This window comes from Mustela lutreola, chromosome 8 (assembly GCF_030435805.1).
Source record: "Mustela lutreola isolate mMusLut2 chromosome 8, mMusLut2.pri, whole genome shotgun sequence".
NCBI classification, from domain to species: Eukaryota; Metazoa; Chordata; class Mammalia; order Carnivora; family Mustelidae; genus Mustela; species Mustela lutreola.
The window spans coordinates 16,685,738-16,711,181 of record NC_081297.1 but is presented as its reverse complement, the minus strand read 5'-3'; the positions used below and the strand labels follow the sequence as shown (position 1 = coordinate 16,711,181).

The 25,444-nt window shown below is 41.0% G+C and overlaps 1 protein-coding gene across 3 annotated transcripts in view; it reads right to left on the bottom strand.

Moving 5' to 3' along the window:
- PRTFDC1 (phosphoribosyl transferase domain containing 1) overlaps nucleotides 1-25,444 on the bottom strand; it is a 95,527-nt gene that overhangs the window by 68,654 nt on the left and 1,429 nt on the right. For all 3 annotated transcript variants that reach the window (XM_059183906.1, XM_059183905.1, XM_059183907.1), the window contains exons 2-3: nucleotides 17,578-17,684; nucleotides 11,589-11,772 (exon numbers count right to left, since the gene is read on the bottom strand). In XM_059183906.1, coding sequence (XP_059039889.1) covers nucleotides 11,589-11,772; nucleotides 17,578-17,684 — 291 coding nt within the window. The remainder of the gene's footprint in view (nucleotides 1-11,588; nucleotides 11,773-17,577; nucleotides 17,685-25,444) is intronic.

The following is a 25,444-nucleotide window of genomic DNA, read 5'->3' as shown; positions in this document are numbered from 1 at the left end:
AAGGTATATAGATATACATATATGCAAATTATGTACAATTTGTACATATACAGCTTGTATATATACAAGTCTGTATATATACAAATAATGTATATTCATATACACTCTACACACACATATACACAGGCTTGGACCCATCCAGCACCCTCAGAGAACTAGGGACCTGTCTTCTCCACTTGTTCCTTACCAAAGAGTTGAACTGGAATCCTCTTCCTCAACCCCAACCCAAGATGGGACTCTGCTAAAGGTAGAGTCCCTCTCTCAACTCAAAGCCTCCTTACGATATATGCAAAGTTCGTATGGAAAGTTCGGTGAAAAGCCGACTGTAGGGAAAAGTGAGAACTTCTCATTAGCACTAAGGACGCTGAACGTGGTTTATCTCCGCATCTTCATTCCTCACCAGCATGGCTAATGAAGGACTGACCTAAACCTTTTGTTCTGAACCCTGGGAATGAAAGAGAAGAGCCGTATTTTAGTTTTTCTCTTCTTTTATGGGAATAGGGTTGTGGCCAAACCTTAGCTTTAACGAGCCTCTTTAATAAAGATGCCAGCTTCCCCAGGGGCCCACATTTGCCTGCATGGAGAATCTCGGGACTGTATTTTATCTCCAAAAAGCTTTCGGTTGGTGCTGCCAACACACAGGAATTATTAATTAATACAGAGCAGTGTGCATTGAAACAGCATGAGGCAAGGATCTTGGGAAACTCTAGACTGCCCGATATAAAGTCCTTGTCAGTTTTTAAACCTCCAAGTCTGTTGAAGACTTTGCTCACAGGTTAGCTATCCAAATTGATGGAAAAGAAAGAAGTCAAGAGTATTACATTTTAGCCTCTGGTGGGGTTGTATGTAAATTAACAGGCCTTTAAATAAGGGCAACATTTTGGAGGCAATGAAGAAAAACTGCTTGGCAAATAGTACATCCACACACAAAAAAGCTGGCTGAAACGTCATTTGCTGGCACCCACCAGTTCTGCCCTCCAACTTCCCTTCGGTCTTCCAATGTTTCTCTACTTCTAAGCCCCTTCGAACAGACATTCCAAAAGTTCTCCCACTCCAACCCCGACAGAGTTTTCCCCACACACTAAATTGGGTGGCTCAAGGGCAACTAAAGTATGCCTGTTTCTCCTTGATTCTAGTCTTTACGCTCTCAGGAGTTGGTAGGGAGCTTGGTGCTCGAGGCTTTTTTGCCATTCTGCTGGATTTGGCTTCCCAAGAGCATCAGCTTTTAGGGAATCCAGATAGCAAGCGGTATAGTGAATGTTCAAATCTTTTGGAAAGTCTCCATGGAGTAAAGGGGAAACATGAAGAGAAAAGCATAGTTTCCCATAATTTACAGGAAAACCAAGAGTTAACATTTATTATTCATTTTCCTGGAGGGTGCTCCTTCATAGTTTATTAATATCAGGTATAAAACGTGTCAAAAACTATGCCGTTAATTGTCTATTTATAGACATTGCCATTTTTTTCCAGCAATTACAGGAGCTGGCTTGACCTAGTCAGGTAGGTATTAAAATAAACCTCAGAAAAAAATATAGCTGATCCCTTTATCCCTTTTTTTAAAAAAAATATTTTATTTATTTATTTTAGAGAGAGAGGGAGAGAGCACGAGCTAGGGAGGAGTGGAGGGAGAGGGATAGATGGACTCCACATTGAGCACAGAGCCCGACACGGGGCTCTATCCCAGGACCCTGAGATCATGACCTGAGCTGAAATCAAGAGTTGGATGCTTAACAGACTGAGCCACCTAGGTGCCCCTAAAGTTGATTGATTCCTTTTGGTGAAATTCTTAACCTACTCCCTTTCAACACATCAACACATGGTCACAATCGTGCACTTGGGAGTTAAACTTGATTGCAAGCTGTTTGACCTTGGACATGTTAATTAACATTTCAGGTCTCAGTTTCCTCATCTGAGAAATGGGTATAATGTTACCTAGTTGTTTTTTATTTTTTTTCTGCTATCGCATCAGTCAAGTTTTGAGTTTTCTTTATCCCTTCTCATGCTCTCCACTTCCTGGGAAGTTATCCATGATCTACATAACATTCCTAATCTTTCAATGGTTCTCCCTAAATTTTAAATAGGCATAGCTAATTTAAAGTTTGCAAGTTATAGACATCTCTAGGCTTCCCCTAAATGATGCACAAAATTAGAATGCTTTCCCTCTAGTCATTTACAAGTGCCTGTGGACTGGCATTTTAGTTCCATCCTGTTTGTTTTACCACCAAGAGATGTCATCTTCAGTATTTTTATTTTGTCAAATATTATGTTAACCAATCAAAATCTTCTTTTTAGAACCAATGTTCTTTCTTTTTTTTAGATTATTATTTGAGAGAGAGGGCACATGAGAGAGAGATAGAGAGAGGGTTATCACGGGCAGGGGGGAAGGGGAGAGAGGGAGAAGCAGACTCCCTGCAGGGCAGGAAGCCAGATGCAGGACTCAATCCCAAGACCTTGGGATCATGACCTGAGCCTAAGGCAGGCACTTAGCCGACTGAGCCACCCAGGCATCCCAATCAAAACTTTTTTGATTTACCTACATTCCTATCAGTTTTTTCACATCACATTTATTCATTTGGGTTCAATTTCCTTCTTATTAAGATACATGCTTAAAGAAGTGCTTTCAGTCAGGGTTTGTTACCAGGAAACTTTCAGCATGTGATTGCTCACGTCTCCAGCTGGCGCTGATACTTGAGTTAAAGATTAACAGGGAATGAAAATCATGGTGGACAATTATCATTTCTCAGAGTGTTGATGATAGTACTCTATGTCTTCTGATTTTTGTTGTGGCTTTGAGAAGTGTGTTCATCCTGTAGTGGTGATTCCTTTAGAGACAGTTTCTCTTTGTTCCTCAGCTGCTTTCACAATCTATTCTTTGACTCTAGTGTTTTGTTTTTCAGTTTCATGATGACATGCTAGGTGTGGTCACACTGTGCTTCCTACGTCTGAATAGTCATGTCCCTTCCCCAGATCTAGAATATGATTAGGCACTCGCTTATCAAAAATTTCCTCTACGTGGGGCACCTGGGTTGCTCTGTCGGTTACGAGTTTCTTTCAGCTCATGTCATGATCCCAGAGTCCTGGGATCAAGCCCCACATTGGTCTCCCTGCTCAGCGGGGAGCCTGCTTCTCCCTCTGCCCCTCCCATTCTCTCTCTCTCTGTCAAATTAAAAAAAAAAAAAATCTAAAGGAATTCCCTCTTCTCAATTCTCTCTAAGGAAGAGTCTTTCCTTCTGGAATTCCTAGGTGACATATTTTGGGCCTGTTCATTCACTCTTTGATGTCCCCTAACTTCTCCCTCCTATATTTCGTCTCTATCCGAGCTGCCTTCTGGCAACTGTTTTCAGCTCTATCCTCCAGTCCAGAATTCCCATCCATATCGACATTATCCTATCATCCGACTTACAGTCTCATCCATCCAGTTACGTTATTTTTCGCTGCTGGATGTTCTGTTCCTTCACTTCTAAAAGTTTTCATTTATTTTTTTTCTTCTCGTGCTGTCTCACTTTTTCTTTAAATCCTTTCATTTATGTCTTTAGTCATACTAAGTATAATTATATTCTGTTTCAGATCGTTCATGTCCCTCTTTCTATTTATTTTTGCAGCTGATCTCGTCGTGGTGGATCGTTTCCTTTGCACTTTGGGTCTGTGCCCTCAGCTGAAGTATGGCTTATCTGAAAGAATCCGGCCTATGCGCAAGGACTCCCTCCAGAGCGTTTTCAGCAGCCTTCTACCAGGCACCTTGGGGATATTGTGGTCTGAGCCCAATTTTAATACGAAACTCTCAGGTTGGACTTTCCCAGACGATGGAGGTGAATTAAAACCTTTAACTCACACGTGGTACAGACTTGAATTAAGAAATTCCCACAGGATATTTTCCTTTCCCTTTTTAACCCAGGCCAAGAGACAAGCTAGTTCCTTAGGGTCTCCCATTATTAAGGGTGGATTTTTTTTTTTACCAAGGGCATGCATCTTTGAGGGCACTGGCTTTGCTGCAGGGTCTCATCCAACTTCCCGTCTTAAATTGATCCAAGGCTTTATTCTCTGTCTCTGCACGGGTGTGAAAATCCAGTGCTGAGCCAACAACTCCTCCTCTTCCACAAGCCCAGCCCCCCAGTTCATCTCTGGTCTAATTCTCAGGCTTTTCATTTCAGTTTTGTGGCTTCTTATGAGCTCCAGGAAGCATTGAAAAGGTTTTTAAACATTTATTATTATGTTCACTGAGCAGTTTTAGGTGTTGGTAGCAAGAGGCTTTTCAAGCTGTCTATTCCATTAAACTTCCACAGCCAAACTCTCTGTTTGGTCTGTTAACCTACTTGAATGTATTACTTTTTGAAAAAGAAAAGGTTTTTAAAATGTGTCACATACTGGTATAATATAAAGAGATGAGATGTAGTGTTTCCTTGGATTAGATCTGCTGAAAAATTAGGCCTCACAGGTGAATAAATTCTTATGAGAAATAATTGATAATTTGATTCTTTTATTAAACTGAATATTTCCACAAATTTTGTTGATCTTATAAGAAAAGCTACAAACTATAGCCACTCGTGTGCATATGGGATGTCATACACATAATAAATTCTCTTTCTGAGGCAACTTCCAGATATTCTCAAGTAAAGCCACCATTTCTTTCTCTTTTTCTTTTTCTTTTTTCTTTTTTAGAGAGACAGATGTGAGAGCAGTGGAATGGAGGGACAGAGAGAGAGGGAGAGAGAGAATCTTAAGCAGGTTCCATGCTCAGCGCTGAGCCCAACATGACCTAAAATCATGACCTGAGCCAAAATCAAGAGTTGGACACATAACTGACTGAAACACCCAGGCATCCAGGCACTCAAGACTACAATTTCTTAAAGGCACATTATTACATTATGATAATAATTGTATAGATGTACTTAGTATGTATCTAACATATATTTTAGCAGGAAAATATAATTAACTCCTTCATAAATGTTGGCAAACAAATTCATAGCTCATGAAACAAAGTTTTGTGGAAAACCTTAGAAGAATTTGTGGGAAATGTGGGTATGTTGCAAAGAGCACAGACTTGAGAGACAGATGGGCCTGGGCTCTGATGCCATCTCTTCTATTTATTGGCTGTGTGACATTAGGTGAGTTAATGAAGCTCTTTGAGCCTCCTTTTCTTCATCATTAAAAGAAGAGATGAGAGCTACCTGGCAGGGTTGTAGTCAGAATTAAATGAGACAATGAATTCATATAGCAAGTACTGAATGAACATTGATGGAAAGACAAGGAAGGTCAGAAGGAAAAAAAAGGAGGGAGGAAGGAAGGAAAACTTGAACTGCTAGAGAATTAAGGTTACCAGTGTTCCTCTTCTCATTAAAGAACAGGACTATATTGGCCCTGCTTTCCAAGGAATTAGTCTAAGGCTAATTTCTAAATAATCTTTGGCTAGATTGCTATTGTTCATGCAAATTCATTCCAGGTTTTATGGGAGGTTTCATATAACAGCAAAGACAAGTCAAACTGCCTGGAATCTGGGATATTTGGCACCATTCACCCCTCGGGAAGGTCCCTTAGTAAAGAGTGGAGGGCATCCAGCAATGAGAGCCCTCCTGGGAGAAGAGCCCCTCGAGTGACGTATGAACGCAGATGGCTGTCACAGGAAGAAACATGGTGTCTGAGCTAACTGGACATTCAACTTTTCTTCCCCAAATAAGAAATCTATAAAGAATCACAGAGCAAGAAGCTAGGAGGAATTAAAACTACACAACGCTTTTGATCAGCACCCAGAACGGTAGAGTCCTGCTCTCCTTCCAGAAATTTCTAAAGGAATAAAAAGAACACTTTCCTGGTCACTGTTCCTGCCGAGATGTTTTCGAGATATCTGCTCTCTGTGAACAGGTTTAGAGGTATGTGGGAACACCAAACACCACAGAGGAAAATGAGCTGGTCCTGTTCCCCTTATTTGGTGGTGTTTATTAGTTTTTTGGTTTTGAAAAAATACATCTCTGCCCTCAGGAATGTTGAAAGAACCCAAGTATGTAAAGGGATGGTCAGCTCAGGCCTAACCTGACACAGCAATTAATTCACCTCTGGATGAAGTCCGCTTTTACGCCCCCAGCAGAAACCTGTTCACATCACACCTCAGTCTATGAATACGGGTTTCCCATTCATTTCTGAGGATATTTAGTTAGGGGAAAAGCTTGTTCTGACTGAGCAGGTAGGCTTTTACATTGTATGTGAGGTAGTTTCTCAGGAGATGATCTGTGCCACCTTGTTGACAGACATTGGGAAGAACAGTTGGTAAGAAAAGAAGGCACATGGCAGTTGTCCTCAGGTCCTCCAGGACTTACTCTAGGACCTTTCCGGGCAGGAAAGCAAACATGCGCAGTGTGTGAGAATGGATGAAGGTGGTGAAGATGTAAAGTCTACCACCGTCTTCCTTCTTCACCGGAACACTGGTCAGGAACCACCCCATCCTTATCCTCAGGAAAAATATGTTGTTTTGAAAATAACTGTCTAGAGACAGCAGTCATGCCCACAATGCTATTGCAGTTTTAGAAATGCAAATGTTCGCTTTGAATTAGTATTACATAAATATAAGTTAGCATAATATGAGTGTTAGAATGTGTGCCTCTAGGTTAAAACATTGATCAAATAAACAGAAGTTGTCCAGAGAAATGGACAAGAGATAGACAGCAGTATTGCTAAATCTGACTTGGATTACGATGTTGTTAGTTTCAGCAAGATTGCCCATATTCCGCAACATAAAATAAACCTCAACAAATGTAAAAAAATTGAAATCATACAAAGTATAGTTACTGCAAAAGAATTAAACTAGAAATCCTAAAGAACTATCTCTGGAAAATCCCCAAATATTTGGAAATTAAACAAGAAATAATTCATGAGTGAAAGAGGAAGTCACAAAGGAAATTAGAAAATAGTTTGAATTGAACGAAAATGAAAACAAAGTACCAAAAATTGGGGGATGCAATAGTCAATATCATACCCATTGAGGACAAAGCAAGGATGTTTTCCGGCACCACTCCTATTCAGAATTGTACAGGTAGTCCTAACCAGTTCATTAAGGCAATAAAAAGAAATAAAAAGTCTACAAATTAGAAAGGAAGAAGTAAAATCATTTCTGTTCACGGAAGAAATTACAAGAAATCCTACAAGAAAGTTGTTGGAACACTCAGAGAGTTTTGTTAAGTCCTAATATTCAATAAGCAAAATCAGTAATATTTCTACATACGGCAGTAAACAAATGGAAATTAAATTTCAAAGAAAAACTTACCAAAAACAATATGACCAAAAACATTTTAAATATTTAGGTGTAAATCTAACCAAAGATGTCTTAGATCTGACTCTTGAAAATTAGACAAACACAGATATTAAATAAAATCTAGAGAAATTGAGGACTATATCTTGTTTATGGATTGGAAGAATAAAGAGTGTTAAGATGTTAATTCTCTCCATATGGTTCTACAGATTCAAAACAATCCCAATAAAATTTCTAACAGGTTGGTTTTTGTTGTTGTTTTGTTTTTTAAAGATTTTATTTATTCATTTGAGAGAAATACAGAAACAAAGCATAAGCAGGGGGAGGAGAGGCAGAGGGAGAAGAAGTAGGCTCCCCACTGAGCTGGGAGCCAGACAGAAGGCTTGATCCCAGGACTCGTAGATCATGGCCTAAGCCAAAGGCAGACGCTTAACCAACTGAGCTACCCAGGCACCCCTTTCCATGTAGATTTTAAAATCATATTGTTGATTTGTACAAAACAACCTGTTAGGTGCACCTGGGTGGCTCAGATGGTTAAGCGTCTGCCTTTGGCTCAGGTCATGATCTCCAGGTCCTGGGATCAAGCCTCTCCTCAGTGGGGAGCCTGCTTCCTCTCCCTCTGATCCTCTTCTCTGCTTGGGCTTTCTCTCTCTATCTCAAATAAATAAATAAAATCTTAGAACAAAGTTAGAAGACATATGCTACCTGATTTCCAGACTGATTATAGAGCCACAGTAATCAGAACAGTGTGGTATTGACAAAAGGATAAGCATATAGATGGACTGAGCTAGACAGAGTGTCCAGAAATGGACCCATAAACTACAGTCAAATGATTTTCAGTGAAATATCAAAGACAATACAATGGGAAAGGAGAGTTTTTTCATCAGATGATCCTAGAACAAACAGACATTAACTAGATTAAAAAAAAAGAAAGAAAGAAAGAAAAAAGTACCATATTAACAAATTACCATGACATAGATCATATACCTAGATTTAAATTAAAACTGTCCTGCATCAGCCTCCCTTCTCCCTCTCTTACCCCTACCTTGTGCTCTTTCTCTCTCTTCAAATAAATAAATAAAATCTTTAAAAAATAAATCAAAACTATGAAACTTATTTTTTTAAGATTTTTTTCTATTATTTATTCATTTGAGAGAGAGAGAGAGAAAGTGAGAGCACAAGCAGGGGAAGAGGCAGAGGGAGAGGAAGAAGCAGACTCCCCGCAGAGCTGGGAACCTGACATGGGGTTCAGTCCCAGGACCTGGAGATCATGACCTGAGCCAAAGACGGACACTTAACCTCCTGAGCCACGCATGCATCCAAAACTATGAACTTCTTAAAGAAAACAGAAAAGAAAATCTTTGTGACCTTGGATGAGGCAAAGATTACTTAGATACACAAAGAGCATGATCCATAAAAGAAAAAATTGGTAAGTTGAGAATTCATAAAAAATGTTTCAATTATGTTTATAAAAAATAAAAAATTATTTAAAAAATTTATAATTAAAAAAATGTTTCAATTATACACTTTGAAAAAAAAAACAGAATACTAACATGAAAATGAAAGAATAACCCACTAGCTTAAAAATATATACAAAATGCATATCTAATAAAGGATTTGTGGCTAAAATATATAAAGAACTCTCAAAACTCAATAATAAGAAAACATGACCAAAATTATTGAAATAAGACACTGAACAAACACTTCAACAAAAAATCTGTATGAATAGCAAATAAGCAAATGAAAGTATGCTTGATATCATTATTCCTTAGGGAAATGCAAATTAAAACCATAATGAGCCATTATCACCTATTCAAATGGGTAAAATATAGGAAAAAAGGGGGGGGGGAGGAAACTAGCAATACCAAATGCTGTGGAAAATATGGAGGAACTGGAACTCTCATCTACTGCTAGTGGGGATGCAAATTTATTCAATCCCTCTAAAAAACAGTTTGGTAATTTCTTACATATACTCAGCATATGACTTAGCAATCTCAAGAGAAACTAACTCAAGTCGAATGCAAATATAAGTACACACACAAATTTGCATGTAAATACTTATAATAGCTTTGTTCATAATCCTCTCCATCTTCAGCTGATAAATTATTTTAAATTATTTTTTAAAAAATTTAAAGATTTATTTATTTATTTTAGAGAGAGAGAGAGTGCACAGGGGGAGGGGTAGAGGGAGAGAGGGGGAGAAAGAATCACAAGCAGACTCCATGCTGAGCATGGAGTCCGTCACAGGGCTTGATCTCACAACCCTGAGATCACTACCTGAGCCAAAACCAAGAGCTGGACACTTAAGTGACTGCTCCACCCAAGTGCCTCTGATAAATGATTTTAAAACTGTGATATATCCATATATATATATAATGAAATTGTATTTGACAATCAGAAGAAATAAACTTCTGGTATACATAACAACATGGATGAATATCAAATGATTATGCTAAGATTTACAGATGTACTAAGGCTACGTGGTATGTGATTACATTATATGACATTCTGGAAAGAGCAAACTCTAGGGACAGAAAACGTATCAGTGGTTTCCAGGAGCTGAGGAAAGAGTTGACTGCAAAGTACAAAGGGACACAAGGCCATTTTTTATGGACAGGAATGTTCTGTATCTTGATTGTGGTGACTTCCATGACTGTATGCAATTGTCAAAACTTATAAAACTGTAAACTAAAACAGGTAATTTCTCCTGCACATAAATTATACTTCAACACATTTGACTTTAATTTTTAAAGGCTGTTTTCTGGGGGAAAAATCCAGTAAGACTCAGAGCCAAGTAAGTGAGGAAAAAAATCTTACACGGAAGCACGGCAACTTAATCTGGGATGAAAGGAACCTAAAGAACAGGTTTCCAGAAGAAGATGAAACCAACAATTGGAGGTTAAGTTGTCTATAAAAAACAGCTTAGAAGTCATCAGGAGAATACAGAGTGTCCCAAGAACTGGTAATAATCCACCAGCTGCTCAAGAGCTGAAGAACTGAATCACCGAGAGCGGAAGGCAGAACCCTAAGGCACACGCCCATCTGTTCCCTGGCGTACACACCCGGTTTAATCTCCTCCACGTGAGTGTGGGTGGAACTAGTAAACTAAGGGAAGCAGACACTGTGCTGAGTGTGGAGCCCATCTCGAGGCTGGATCTCATGACCCAGAGATCATGACCTGAGCCGAAATCAAGACTCAACCAACTGAGTCACCCATGTGCCCCAGGTCAGCGTTAGCCCTCAGTAAATGGAAAGGTTCTGCTGTGCTGGGAACTGCCCAGTGTTGGGTGGGGAGGGCATGGAGAAAAGACCCCAAAGGCAGCCTGTAGGAGCTGAAAGTGTCTCCAGCAGGGAAGCAGAGACGGAATTCTGTCAACAACCAGTGATCTTTTGCCAATGAAGGATCTTGGAAAGGTCAATCATCTGCAAACCCCAGGTGAGATCTGAGATCCCACCCCGGCTAATGTCTTGACTTCAGCCTGGGAAGACTCTTGAGCAGAGAACATGTGTGTGGATGGCTGACCTAGAGAAACTGAGATGATAAATATGTGTTGGCCTAAACCACTAAGTTTGGGGTGATTCTGCCACCGAGCAATAGAAAACTTGTTCAAAGAGTGAATTAAAATGTGTCAAGCTAGTTTAATCAGAAAATGCTTTTGTGATTTTGACTCCAACAGTTTCTCACCGAGTAGTGGGCTAGTTTTAATGATACTTTGAACCCAAAAGCATCACAGAAAGTCATATCATAGAAGAGGGAAGACCAAGGGGATGACATTTTTGGAGGATACTCTCCCATGGTTCTGTCCAGTGCGGGCCAAGAAAGCCCCAGTACAGACTGGTGGAGGGGCCTTCTGTTGGAGGCTCTTTGATTTGGGCTCATTGCACTTGGTAACTCATTGTCCCACAGACTTCCCTTGTCCATTTCCAGGCCGTGACTGCAGCCACCCCAGCACTAATACTGTCCTCTCTGGACCGGACACTCTCCTACAGGTCTCTAGGGCCAACAATGACATCCAGACCGGAAACATGTCAGCACTCACTGGACTTTCTTAACAGTCATTGTTAACACACTCATCTGTGAGGCTAGTCATCAGGAAATAACCACTCAGCTTTATAACCATAGAAGAAAGCATGAATCATTCCTGAAGCCTCTTTCCGTATATGTGATAACAGAAAGAGGGTTTTTTTTTCTCCGCTCAAACAATATTATTTTAATTTTAGCTTGCAGTATCTTGCAATTTTAAAAAATGACATTCTTTGTTTTTACCAGATTATCAATTCTTTAATTCTAGAAAATTCTTTATTCTAAACATTATAAAATAAAAACGGAATTAAGAAAAGAACTTACCCTGTAACTTTTTAGTCTGATGAAATCAACCTTCATAGAGACAAATCTGTCTGAATTTCGACTGATGTTCTTAAGGTGTTCTACAAGATCAGCACAGAATTTGTAACCTCCTTTAAGCACACACAGAATCATAATGTCACAGTATCCTATGTCTTTCATAATATCCTTAGCCAGCCGTTCAGTTCTGAAAGAGGGATTAAAAGATATATTAAGGCATAAATACTTCTGAGTATTTTTTTCCCCTTTCAAAAAAAAGGCATGATGCATTACCCGTATTAGATTACACAGGGGATCATGGAGGAGAGCTTGGGCGACAGAAGCCTACAGATAAAGAAGCTTTGTTTAAACTGGACAAAGAGAGAGTGTTCAAAACATTATTTCTGATAACCATATCATCCCTCGTATATTTTTGCTCCTCAGTGTGACAAACACGGGTAAGGTGTAAAATACGTGTCAAAGATCACGAATGCTATTATTTTATCACTGCAGAGCCTGGTTGTTAACAATGCTATGAAAGTACCTGGTGATGTTATGCCCACGTCATAGCAAAGAGGGAGAACATGGAGAATGACTCACCTTACAGCGTTGGAAGAGACTGGAAGAAAAGCCAAGCCCACAGAAACTATCAAAAGAATCACCTCTGTCTTCTATTGGACAAAGATAGCACATTACCTATGCGGGGAGCTCAGGGTACAATTCCGGGGGGCACCGTTTCCAGGGCGCACCATGCTAATGATGACTTCCTGGAGCTAGGCAACACTGCAGCCTCGGGCTGGCACCCAAAGCCTGATTTGGAACTGCCACTGTATTTTTTCTAATTGTTTCATGTCCAGAAGTCCATTGCCCACGCATCCATACAACATTAAAACCTTGAATGGAGGCAGGAGCTAAGGTGCATATTTAAAAAAAATTCCTACTGGAACTTCAGATAGAATTAGATTTAAAAAGTGATAAATGAATGATTTGAATATATACATATATATACATATATATACATATATATACACACACACATATATATACACACACACATATGTATATGTATCTACATCTGTATCTACAAAGCATTATATTACATATGTTCCACATATCTCATATATTGCCTAATATATTTTATATATAAGTTATATATGTGTGTATACGCATACATATGTATAAACCTATACATATTAAATGGCAACCATGGTTTCAGACAATGTTTCTCAAAACATGCTCATTGAGAAAAGGGACATCAGCCTGCCAGATAGATAGTCTGCAAAAAGGGACATTTGTTTTCAGCATAACAGAGTGAGACAGTCAACACATTTTGCTCCACAAAAAAGTAACTATAAAGCTAGATAAAACTGTCGAAAACAACCATTTCAGCACTCTGGAAGTTAACCAGAGACATATAACAAACTGAGAATCATTTATTCCTGAAAATACTGAACTATGGGTAGAAACAGGACAAGTCTGTGGCATCCTTGCCAGAGAGTGCTTCTGTCTCCCTGCACCCCACATCAGCTCCGTTGTTCAACCAGGTAGTTCAACCAGGGCAGGGCACTGCCAGAAGGCGCTCCCCTCATAGGGAGCATTGCCAGTTAGCATGCTATCTTGGTAGCCAGTGAACAGGGATTGCCAATGGCCCTATTATTGTGAAGTTGCAGTCCTGTCTGAGCAACTAGCGGGCCAGTCTAGTTGGAGATTTGATAGGGAGTTCTGGGAGGTTAGCGTCAGGGGAGAGGGACAGACAATACACTCTTCATATATCCCAAGTTGACCAGAAACTATGGATACACTCATCAGAGATCAGCATGAGACCAGCACGAGACCAGCTACCTATACATTCCTGAATGATGGAGCCTGTAAGCTTTCCGGGACGCAAGGAAGCACAAGAAACAATAGAAGAAACAATAAAAGTCAGGAAAGACTTGGAAAGGCTGGGAATTTGGAAGTGCTTGTCAGCCCCCACACACATTTGTCAGCAGAAAGTGGAAGCTTAGTGGGTTTGAGGTGCTTGAGCACAATCTCTAACCAATCTTAGACTGAAGATTAAACTATTCAGACACAGGGATGAGTCCTAGTAAGTGAGGCTTACAAGTAAAAACAAGAAAAATAAACTGCATATTATCGGAGGTCACATACCATTGTGGGGGGGGGCAGATTCCACAGAGTGAAAGACAAAAAAAAAAAACCCACACCCCAACAACCCAAAAACCAAAAAACAAAACCAAGGAACAAGGGCAATGAACAGAAAATAATTACAAATATGGTAGATATTAAGCAAACTACATCAATAATCACTTTAAATGTGAATGATCTAAATATACCAATCAAAAGACAGAGACTGTCCGAGTGGATTTTCCAAAAAAGACCCTAACATATGTTGTCTATAAATATAAAGATAGATTGAAAGTAAAAGAATGGAGAAGGACATACCATATCAACACTAATCCAAAGAAAGGAGGGTAGCTTATTGCTTTCAGACAAAGCAGATTTCAGAGCAAGGAAATTATCAGGCATAAAGAGGGCATTATATACTAATAAAGAGGTCAGTTTGCCAAGAAGACCTAGCAATCCTTAATCTGCATGCACCTAACAACAGAGTGTCAAAAAACTGACAAAACTACAAGAAATAAATCAATCCATTACTGCAGTTGGAGATCTCAATACCCCTCTCTCAGTCATTGACAGATCCCGCAGTCAGAAAACCTCTAAGGATATAGTTGAACTACACAGTACCATCACTCAACTGGACCTAATTAGCATTTATAGAATACTTCATCTAACATTCTTCTTGAAAGATACAGATAAGAAAATAAAAAGACAAGCCACAGATGGGGGGTGGTGTATTCAAAAATCATGTATCTGGTAAAGGACTTATATCCAGAATATATAAAGAACCATTACAACTCAGTAGGAAGACAAATAACCCACCCAGTGTAAAAATGGCAGAAGACATCAATGGTCATCTCTTCAAAGAAAACATAAATAACTAACAAGCACACTAAACAATAGGAAAACACAAATGAAAACCACAGTGAGATACTTTCATACCTCCATGAGCATGGCTATAGTCAAAGGGACAGACGATACTAAATGTTGGTAACCACGTGGAGAAACTGGAATCCTCATCCTTGCTGGAGAAATGTAAAATGGTACAGCCACTCTGGAAATAATTGGCAGTTTCTTAAACTTAACCACGAAACCCAGAATACCACTCCAAGGAAACCACCCAAAAGAAATGAACAAGTATATCCACACAAAGACTTACATGCGAATGTTTATAGATGCATTGTTCATAGTAGCCCCAAATTCGACATCCAAATCACCCCAGATTGGTAAATCAGTATCTAGATATGGTATGATTTAATTTATATGGAATGTTCAGAAAAGACAAATTTATAGAGAAATGAATCTAGTGACTGCCTGATGCTGGAGGTAAGAATAGGGACTGACAGCAAACAAACTTTTGGGGATGATAGAAATACTGTAAAATGATGATTGTGCTTGCCCTACCATAAACATTTACTAGACATCATTAAATCATTGACCTACAGTGGGTGAATTTTATAGTATGTAAATTACGCTTAATAAATTCATTCCTGGGCCCCACCCCAGACCACTGAATCAGAATTTCCAGACATAAAAAGCATGAGAATACACATTTTATGGGGTGCCTGGGTGTGTGTGTCTCAATGGATTGTGCATCTGACTCTTGGTTTTGACTCAGGTCATGATCTGGGGGTCATGGGATCAAGCTCCACGCAGGGCTCCGCACTCAGCACAGAATCGCTGTCCCTCTCCCCTTGCTTCTCCTCTCTCTCCCTCTCATGAATAAATAAAAGCTTAAAAAAAAATACACATTTTAACAAGTTCACTGGTTAAGTCTCCTATACTGGGAACTGGCTTCGTGTAGTTCTTAGCAGGGCCCAATCATGTACTAGATCAGGACGCAATGAACTAAAGTCATAAAATGCAGGTGAGAAAAGCAGGAATTTTTTTAAACCAGGGGGTTCCCAAACTGGTGTTAAGGGGGAAATGCCTCTGAGTTATTAAGAGGTACACTGAAGGCAAGGACTCTACTACACAAGAAAGGTCGGTTTAATTGTTAAAGTCAAGCTGGTTTCTTCTTCTTCTTCTTCTTTTTTTTTTTTTTTTTTTTTGCAGGAATTTCTGTATCTTCAATATAAATTGCTAACAGGGGGATCTGGCCATCTGAGAGGTGCAAAATTTCCCAAGTTTCTTTGATCACAGAACATTTTGTTCCCTCTGAGGATTGCAACTTGTATTCCATGGAAAGCCATCTTGGGCCATGAGAAACTCCGAACTAGACCTTATTTTAATAATATACTATAGTTTGAGAGGACGTGCAATATCCCAGTCTTATCCAATGGAAAAATCTTGGAGTGAAAGAACATTTCCTTTTGCTATGAACAGGAATTGATGGAAAGATAATATCCTGGGAATAGTGACTATCTAGTGTTTTCCAAACTTTACTTTGGCTAAGGACTTGTTTCATAAAGTTAAATATTAACTCAGAAGGATATAACAGATTTTCAAAAAAATAGGGGCAGAAGTACTGTGGTTTAAGAACAAAAGGTAGCGTGGAGTTTCCAAAGTTTCGATCTGCTCCTACTCCCCAGTGCCTCTCCTGCCCCCATTTCTGGGTGTCTAAAGAGTCTCTGTGTTCCTGGGAGTGCACTGTGAGGCTTGCTTTCCATGTAAATGTGAAGGCTTAAGTATTTGATCTTTGTACAAGAAAACAGAGAAGTACATGGAATGATTATAGTCTGGGCATTAGGCAGTTTTGTGCAAGGGGTATGACCTTTAAATCCTGATGCTTAGGGTGGGCTCAAGTGAAGGATGCTCTCTGAAAACCAAGAAACAAATGGTGACTTAAGGGCTTACAACAGGCGAGAAAATGTTGGCTTATAGAAAGCCAGTTGGCTAAGAAGAGCTAAAGCATCTCTATATAGACGGGTCAGAGAGAACTAGAAATAGTGTTCTAGAAATAGTTCTGTGAAGATATTTTTAAGTTGAAAATAGGCCTATTCCCAAAACATTACCATTGCTTAGAAACCATAATCGGGCACAGACTGGCCGAACTGTGATACACTGCTTGATCAGAGATATGTGCCAAGTGGCAGGAAAAGCCAGGGCCGTAGGGGTGTGTCCCGTGAAGGCAAAGTTCACCTGTTAATTATCCCTGGTTAACTCAAGCGTCTGTGAAAAATGCAAGACAAAGGTCCTCAAGTAAACAGCAATGCTTTCCAAACCCTGTTTTAATCAGTTTGTGCAGAACATTGTTATTTTGAGGATGTTATGTATAACATATATATATATCTATATATATATATGTTATTACACGTGTGTGTGTGTGTGTGTGTGTGCACAGAACTTAAAAATATCGGCACAAGGGGCGGCTGGATGGCTCAGTTGGTTAAGCAACTGCCTTCAGCTCAGGTCATGACTCAGGATTCCCGGGATCAAGTCCCACATTGGGCTCCCAGCTCCATGGGGAGTCTGCTTCTCTCTCTGACCTTCTCCCCCCTTATGCTCTCTCTCACTCTCTCTCTCAAATAAATAAATAAAAATCTTAAAAAAAAAAGAATTCCAATATATTCTTAAAAAATATTGAGGCACCTGGGTGGCTAGGTGGGTTAAAACCTCTGCCTTCATCTCAGGTCATGATCTCAGGGTCCTGGGATTGAACCACATCGGGCTCTCTGCTCAGTGGGGAGCCTGCTTCCTCCTCTCTCTCTGCCTGCCTCTCTGCCTGCCTCTCTGCCTACTTGTGATATCTGTCTGACCAAAAAAAAAAAAAATATATATATATATATATATATACACACACACACACACACACACACACACACACATATATATATCGGCACAGAACTATTTCTAGAAAGACTCAGGAATAGCATTGTAAAGTGTATTATATGATTTGTACAAGAGGGGGCCAGCCAGGGCAGGACCAAAACTGACACAAGAAATAAACACTCACCTGTCCACAATGATGCCGTGAGGTATGAGGACATATTCCAAATCCCCATAATAGTGCTGTGGGTATGTGAATAAATTCAAGTCATATCCTGGCCAATCGTCCATAATCTGTAAGTCAAATTACCTTGGTTACAATATTTTCCTTGTAAGACATAAATAAGTAAAAATGGGTATCATTTGGGAAAAAAAAAGGATGATATTAAAAACAGAGATGAGATCTGACGATCAGTATGACATTAGATGACATTCTGTCAACCTGTGAAAAGCCCAGTGGGGGAAAGTAATTTGTTTCAGGAAACCTGATAAAGGATCTAGGACTGAAAGGAACAGAGAATTTCACTCCTACCTTTTGGCATTGTACAAAGAAATAGCCACTTGATGTCTTACAGCTAGCCTGATAGTATTGTATGTAATGGTGTTATATCTAAATTATATAACATTGTGAATATAAGTGACACTATGTTCATAAGCATACTGGACTTACAAATATGGATAGTCTGATCATACATTATTATAAATGTTATTACATATGCTATTAAATTTCTATGCATTGTAAATGCCTCACCCGCCTGGGAAAGATTACCTATTGAAGTACATGTATCCTGGGATTAGTGTGAAGACACAAACCTCTGGGTGGTCTAGTCATTACAGTAAATATTTCAGAATAATATACTATGGTGGGAACTTCTATCAGTCCTATCGGGAAAAATTGTCCCCCCAAATTGGCCTATTCATATAGGGAATAGAGTACTACCCAGTCTTCCCCTTGCTTAGCGCTGGATGTGAAAGTTTTATGGTTAGAACAGCAAAGATGTGGGAGAGAAAATGAAAGTGAAGAGTGAGTGAGTTTTACTTTCAGATCACTGAGAAAGGATACACCAGGAACGTGTTAGCACTCAGTTCATTCCATGGCCGTCTTGGGGGTTCCTGTTCTTTGATGGCTCCTGCACACTTCCATCAGACTCCTCTGTTCAACCTGAAGCTTTCATCATGAAGAACTAGCCTAATTTTGCAGCCCAGTTCCCTGCACCATCACCTTCCCATCCTCAGATGGGTCTTCAGTCCAGTCATGACCTTTCCCAGCTCTGTGTTCTGTTCATTTGTCTTTCTTGCACCTATATCCTCTCCTTCTCTCTCTCTCTCTCTCTCTCTCTCTCTCTCTCTCTCTCTCTTCCACGTTCAATCCCCTCCCGCAGAAGCTCAGCTCAGGCCTCACTTATTTCTGGAGGTCTTGCTAGCTGCTCCTACCCTCTGATCTTCTCTCCCAAACTCCTCATAGACAGGACCGTCGTAACTCTCTGTCTTTCCAAAGACTCCCATTCGGGCTCCTTGAGAAGACTCCTGCCTCCTCCAGCCTCTGGCTCACTCGGTCTTATCTGTAATAGAACCCATTTGCCCTTCATTTAATTCTGGCATGTCCCCCAGCTCTCCGCCCTTTTCCTCACCCAGGACTCAAAACCTTAGCTCAGGTTTTGGAAGGGCAACTTATGGTCCAGCCCCTACCCAGACCCACCCCAGTTCTGGGTTCTGGGATGCCAGCCAAACCAAACCTAAGGGCATTTTCTTCCAAAGGTATCCCTTCCCTAGCTCAGCAAAGGACAACATATTTTTCTACTCGCTCAGATCAACATGTTGGAGTTGTTGTCGACTTTTCCTTTCATTCCCTCATGGAATGCACTGGCAAATCCTATCATCAATTCCTTCAAAATTTAACCAGGGCCACCTGTCAGCATCCCAACTGCTACCTCCCTGTCTGCACCACCATCATTTCCTCAGGGACCACTGCCTTCCACCCTGGCACCCCCACCCCGTTCCAACATGGCTGCCATCTTCTACTCGTCTTCTTTCAGGGGCTTCCTACTTCTCTCCGAGAACGACCCAGGTCCTCACCATGGCCCACGGGGCCACCTCTCTGACTCATCTACAAGCATTCTCTTCCTCCTTTGCCATGCATCAGCCACATTTTTCCTGCTGACCCTTGGACATGCTAGGCATGCTCCTATCTCAACAGCTTTGCACCTGCTCTCTTGCCTGTGATACTCTTCCCCCAGATTTCTACATGGCTTACACTTCACTTCCTTCAAGCCACGACTTCCGTGTCACCTCCACAGAGAGGACTTAGCTGATCCCCTAGAGAAAATAGCACTCCTTTCTTTCCTACTCATCTCTATATCCCTCTTCCCCAGCTTGACTTTCCTTTCCAGCATGTGTTCCCACCGGATGTGACACATGTATGTCTCTCTGTGTGCTCTTATCTTGTCTCCTCCCACTTGGACGTCAGGGCCTTCTGACAGGGACCATGTCTGAATCACTGTTGAAATCCCTGCACTCAGATTTGGAATAAAGTAAGTGCTCAAAGTGATCTGGAGCTCAAAGTGCTCAAAGTGATCTGGAATACAGTAAGTGCTCAAAAATGCTCAGTGGGTTAATGACTGACACATTCTCCATCCGCAGACTACCCAATACTACCTGAGCTCCAACCCAAACTGATTTGTCTCGATCTGCCTCCTTACATCAAGAGCACTGCGGCTCAAGGCTCTAGAAATCTACCAGGCGCAGACTGTTGGCCAAATGGTGTGTGCCATCTGCATATTTGAAAAGTATCACGTAAGCTCTGCCTCTATCTGCAAATTGGCTCGGTGCAACTATTGAATTTGCACAGAGCAACTCTCTCTTCCGGCCCTGAGACCTCCCTGGGCCTGCTGTAACCATTGACACCACCGTCCCCTGTCAGAGCCTGAACGCCAGCTGGACATGATGAGCCTGCTGAAGATCCCCCCAGCAAGCCCTCGTAGAGGCCAGACAAGAACCCCAACCAGCATGAGGCCCCCGGGAGATCATTCAAGTACACGGCATTTTCTGGCTCCCCTTCCAGACCACACACATACACACTCCCCACTCCACTTCCTGGAGCCCTTCCAGATGGTGGCACCATTAACTAGTGGTCTTCTGAGCCCATTCTTCCCACTGTGCAAATCCTTTACTGCCTTGCCCCCAATTCCACCACCCCCCCCGCCCGCCCCCACGGCTCTGGCTACATCTCAGAGCCTACATTCCTCTCTGTATTCTAGAGCTTAGCGCTGACCCTTACCAGTTGTGATGTTAGGGAAAGTACTGACCCTGCCAGATACTCAGTTTCCCCCTCCTTTAAATAAGACACAATAAAACCTATGGTCAGGCTTGGTGTGAGGATTCAGAGAGAACAGCGAGTCTCCAAAGCAGGCAGGAATAACCCCATTTTGAGGAGCTGCTGCAAGGAAGCTGCATCTACAGTGCCCCCCCCCAATTCAGGTATTGACGCCCTAACCCCCATGGTGATGACATGAGGGGGTGGGCCCTCTGGGAAATAATTAAGTCATGAGAGCAGAGCCCTCCTGATGGAATTAGTGCTCTTCTAAGAAAAAAACCAGGTAGTTCTCCAGCACAGACGCGCACTCGCTCGCTCTCTTTTTTCTCTCTCTCCCCTGTCCCTCTCCCCTCTTCCTCTCTTTCTCTTCCCCCACCATGTGAGGACACAATGAGAAGAACAAGGCACTTATCTACAAGCCAGCAAGAGAGTCCTAACCACGAATGAAGTCAACCAGCACATTGATCTTGGACTTGCAAGTTCCCGAACTATCAGAAATACATGTCTATTGTTTAAAAACAAACAAAACGAAAGAGAGAGAGAGAGAGATAATTTACTTAGAGCTCCTAGGACACTTCCTGATGTATAATAAGTGCCTAGTAACTGATGTCAAAAAGAAGAAAAAAAATTATAAGCAAATGGCAAAATCAACCTATTGATAAGAGCCATCATGGTAACGTGTCGTCAGAGATGGCCTGGCGCAGTGGTCAAGCACCCAGACTTAGAAATCCAGTGCATGTTGGGAGGAAAGCTTCACTTGGGGCTTTAACTCTCTGTGCCTCAGTGTGTTCATCTATAAAATGGAGTCACTGCCAGTCATTCACGGCTATTGTGAGGATTTAGTGAGATATATCAAGGAAATAAAACTCTCACATCGTCTTCTAGTCTATAGGGTTAACCATCTAGGTGTGCTGAAACATCATGAGTTAACCTGCAAATTAAAGGTCTTAATTAATTTACAGAACAGAATTAATTTACAGAATCAATTAATACAGAATTAATTTACAAATAGGCCTCCAACCTATTGGCCAATGTCGTTACCCTAGTTAAAGTTACACATTTAAAACTAGAAGAAATACATTTCTCTAAAACTATTCTGTAATCCAAACTTGCCTTTTCCAATGAGTCTGATAGTCCTTGTTGAGATAAAAAGACGATTAGAGATTAAACAGCAAGTGTTAGCAGGGATGTGGGGAAAAGGAGCCCCCATGCACTGCTGGTGGGAATGCAAACTGTGCAAAGCAGGATGGAGGTTCTGCAAAATATTAAAAATAGAACCACCCTACGATCCAGAAATCACACTACAGGGTACTTATGCCCCAAAATACAAAAACACTAATTCAAAGGAATACAGACACCCCGATATTTATTGCAGTATTATCTACAAAAGCCAAACTAGGGGGGCAGCCCAAGTATCTATCGACAGATGAACATATAAAGATGTGGTGTATATATAGAGAGGAATATTACTCAGTCATAAAAAAGAGTGAAATCTGGCCATTTGCAACAACACGGATGGAACTAGAGAGTATTATGTTAGGTGAAGTAAGTCAGAGGAAGAGAAATACCATATGATCTCACTCATATGTGGAATTTAAGAAATAAATCAAAGATGCAAAGGAAAAATAAAGACAGAGAGAGACAGACTTTAATCCTGGAGAACAAATGCTGGTTACCAGGAGGGAAGTAGGTGGGGGGGGGATGGGTGAAACAGGCGATGGAGATTAAAGAGTACACTTATCATGGAGAAGAAAAAGTAATATTTTTTTTTTAAAGGGGAAGCTACTGATTTACTCCTTGTAATTCTTAATGGTGCATGCAAATTGCATTGCAAATAAGTCCTAAAGCTAAAGGAACAGAGGCTGCTATGAACGGGAGATAATTATGTTATTCATCTGCTTTTTAAAAAATCAAAACAAGAAATCTTTAAATAGTTTCAGTATCACAGATAATATGCTCTAAGTTTAGTCAGAACAATGCTTTCTCTGTCCAAAGACACAAAGCATGGCTAGGCTGGGGAAGTGACAAACACATTAACTGAGCCATTTTATACAAAATTCAAACCCCAGAACTCATTCGGCATCTCTTTTTTTCCCATTTGAAGGTATATCGAAAACCTGCCTTCTAAGCCATTAAAAATAATGTTTTTGCTTAGTATATTTCTTGCACCATTTTTCAGGTCCCCCAACCCCCCACAGAGAAAATTAGTTTGGAAACACAGACAAAAAGCCTCTGCCTCTGAGCCCCACAGGCTGGGCCCCACTCTCTCCTTCAGGCAGTGACCATGGGTGCTGCCAATTTACATCTACCCCTCGACCACCAGGGAGAAAAATAGTCTCCTCCCTCAGCTCCGCTTCCAGGAATCCCTACACTGGAACATCAAACATCGACTGGCCCAGGTAAAGAGGCATGCTGTGATGGGCGCCTCAAACCACACGCTGAGACCATGTGTAGAAGCGGATCCCTAAAAGAGGGGCTCCAGATTCTGCTCCCAGAGGAATAAAGACCTATAAAGACCAAATGACACCTTGTTATCACACAAGCCTTCCTCTTCTGTGGCATGCAACCTGGTAAAGTTGGGTTTTAAAAGGATTATCTGGTTACTTATCTCCAATACTGCCCCAATACTTTGGTCGGGGGAGACCCATAAGAGGAACAACAATTATCTTAAATTTTTTTTTCTTCTTCTTCCTTCCAAACTCACTACGTAGGTATTAACTATGGTTCTCTTGACAGTGCTTTGGCAGAAACAAAACATATCTAAGAACCTGGTCCCAAAAGGCCAGGTGAGTAGAGATCTTTATCTCTCCTTAAATGGGAACAAAGATGTGCTAATCACGGGCTGGTGATTTCTCTGCCTCCAGATCAAGGGACCACTCAATCCTGAGCAAAGTTTCTGAACTCAGGGTCTACAACTCTTTTTTGGCAATGAGCATTTCCTACCGCATAGTGTTAAGAATCTACTAATGTCCTGCCTCCCCGATTCAACAGAGAGCCATCTTAAATCTCTTAATAGTCCCTTCTTTTGCACCAACCATACTTCTGGCTCTATGCAAACCGCCCCCCCATCTTCTTCACAAAGTTCCTACCAGCTTGGAATTTTCTTCTGCACCTCATTCCTGGACAGCCCCGAACCTGCCTCCATCATCCTACTAGACACTATATTCAGTGGCTCCTTCACCTGCCTTAACCCAAACTACTTCATCGTCATGCCACACCCCATCTTCTAGAGCAGTCCCACCTTCGAAGGACTTCCTGCAATTACAGCTTTCTACGCGGCACCGTAAGTAAAACCTGACTTCAATTCTGCTTCTTTCATTTGCTAGTTATGTGACCTTGGGGGTTTTCTTAATGTCTCAGGGCCTCCGTTTCCCCCTCTGTAAAGCAGAGATCATCATAGTCCTCCCTCACGGATTTGCAAGGAGGTAATGAATAATACAGGGAAACCACATAGTAAGTGCTCAGTAAACACTCGCTATCATTACCTGCTCCCTTTCTCCACTAGTACTACACATACCCTTTGGGTTTTTTGCAACCATCCTTGAGGGCTCTCTATTTTCCCTGTATAGGTATCTTCTTAAGCTTTGTCTTTCATTTCTACACTGGAAGCCACGTTCTGGGAAGCTTCCCCAGAACGCTGAACTCATTCTGAATTTGCCTTCCCTACCTGTATCCAGCTTGAGTTCATCTGACGATGCCAAGCTCTACTGGAGAAAATAGCATAAATGCAGGGGTCATCCCCATGACACATTGTTTCCAACCTCTCATGAGGTCCTCTCACTGACTCAAACCGTCTTTCTCACAAAATTACCTTGCTTCTCAGAGAGCTTCTTTTGATACTAATAGATTGGGCTATTTATACAATTCCATAATTCGCTTTTTAGATTTTAACAATCCGCCCATCTTATTAGTCATATCAATTTACCTAATTCCTTTCTAAAGCATATATTATTAAAGAGTAGTGCTATACTGTAGCCATTCTACTGATGGGATGGTTGTTTAAATGATTCTCAAGGCTAATGGCTTTGCAATTGTTAAATACAACGGCCTCTTTTCCATCTTTGTCCTATTTGCTCTTCCTGGAGCATCTGATGCTCTTAAGGGGCCCTGTCGCCCCTCCACAAAACTCCCTTCCCTATACACTTACTACCCTGTCTGTCCTCTTGGGCTTTGCTATTCATTCTCGGTCTCTTTATCGGACTTCTGCTGGGCACTCTTCCATATGGGGATTTCCAAGTTTCTACCCATAACAGCAGTTTATAATTTTTTTGCCCCATTTTCCCGGTGCCTTCCTATCCAAGCCAAGCATCAGATATTTTTCTATTTTCTGAAGACTTCCAAGTCTATCCAGTCACTCTCCTCAATTGCAAATATGAATTTGCACCCGCAGTGCATCTTGACCTGGAGGCCTTACAGACTCAAGAACTGAACTTATTTCCCTTGTTATATTTTCATTTGTCCCCATCCCCCACCCCTAGGTCTGACTATTCTCTCCATGGCAACTGGAGTGATTTTTTTTTTTTTAAAGCATAAATTGGGTGTGAAGATTTCTTCTCAAGATACAATGATTTCTTTGCAATCAGTGTGCCCTGTACCTCTCCTTCCAAGTGTTCACATGGCTACTGCCTCAGGTCATGGTTCAAATATCACTGCCAAGAGGGCTTCCTGACCACTTGAGCAAAAACAGCACGGCTCTGTGCCACGGCTCTCCTCCAATCACTCTATATCTCATCGCTCTCTT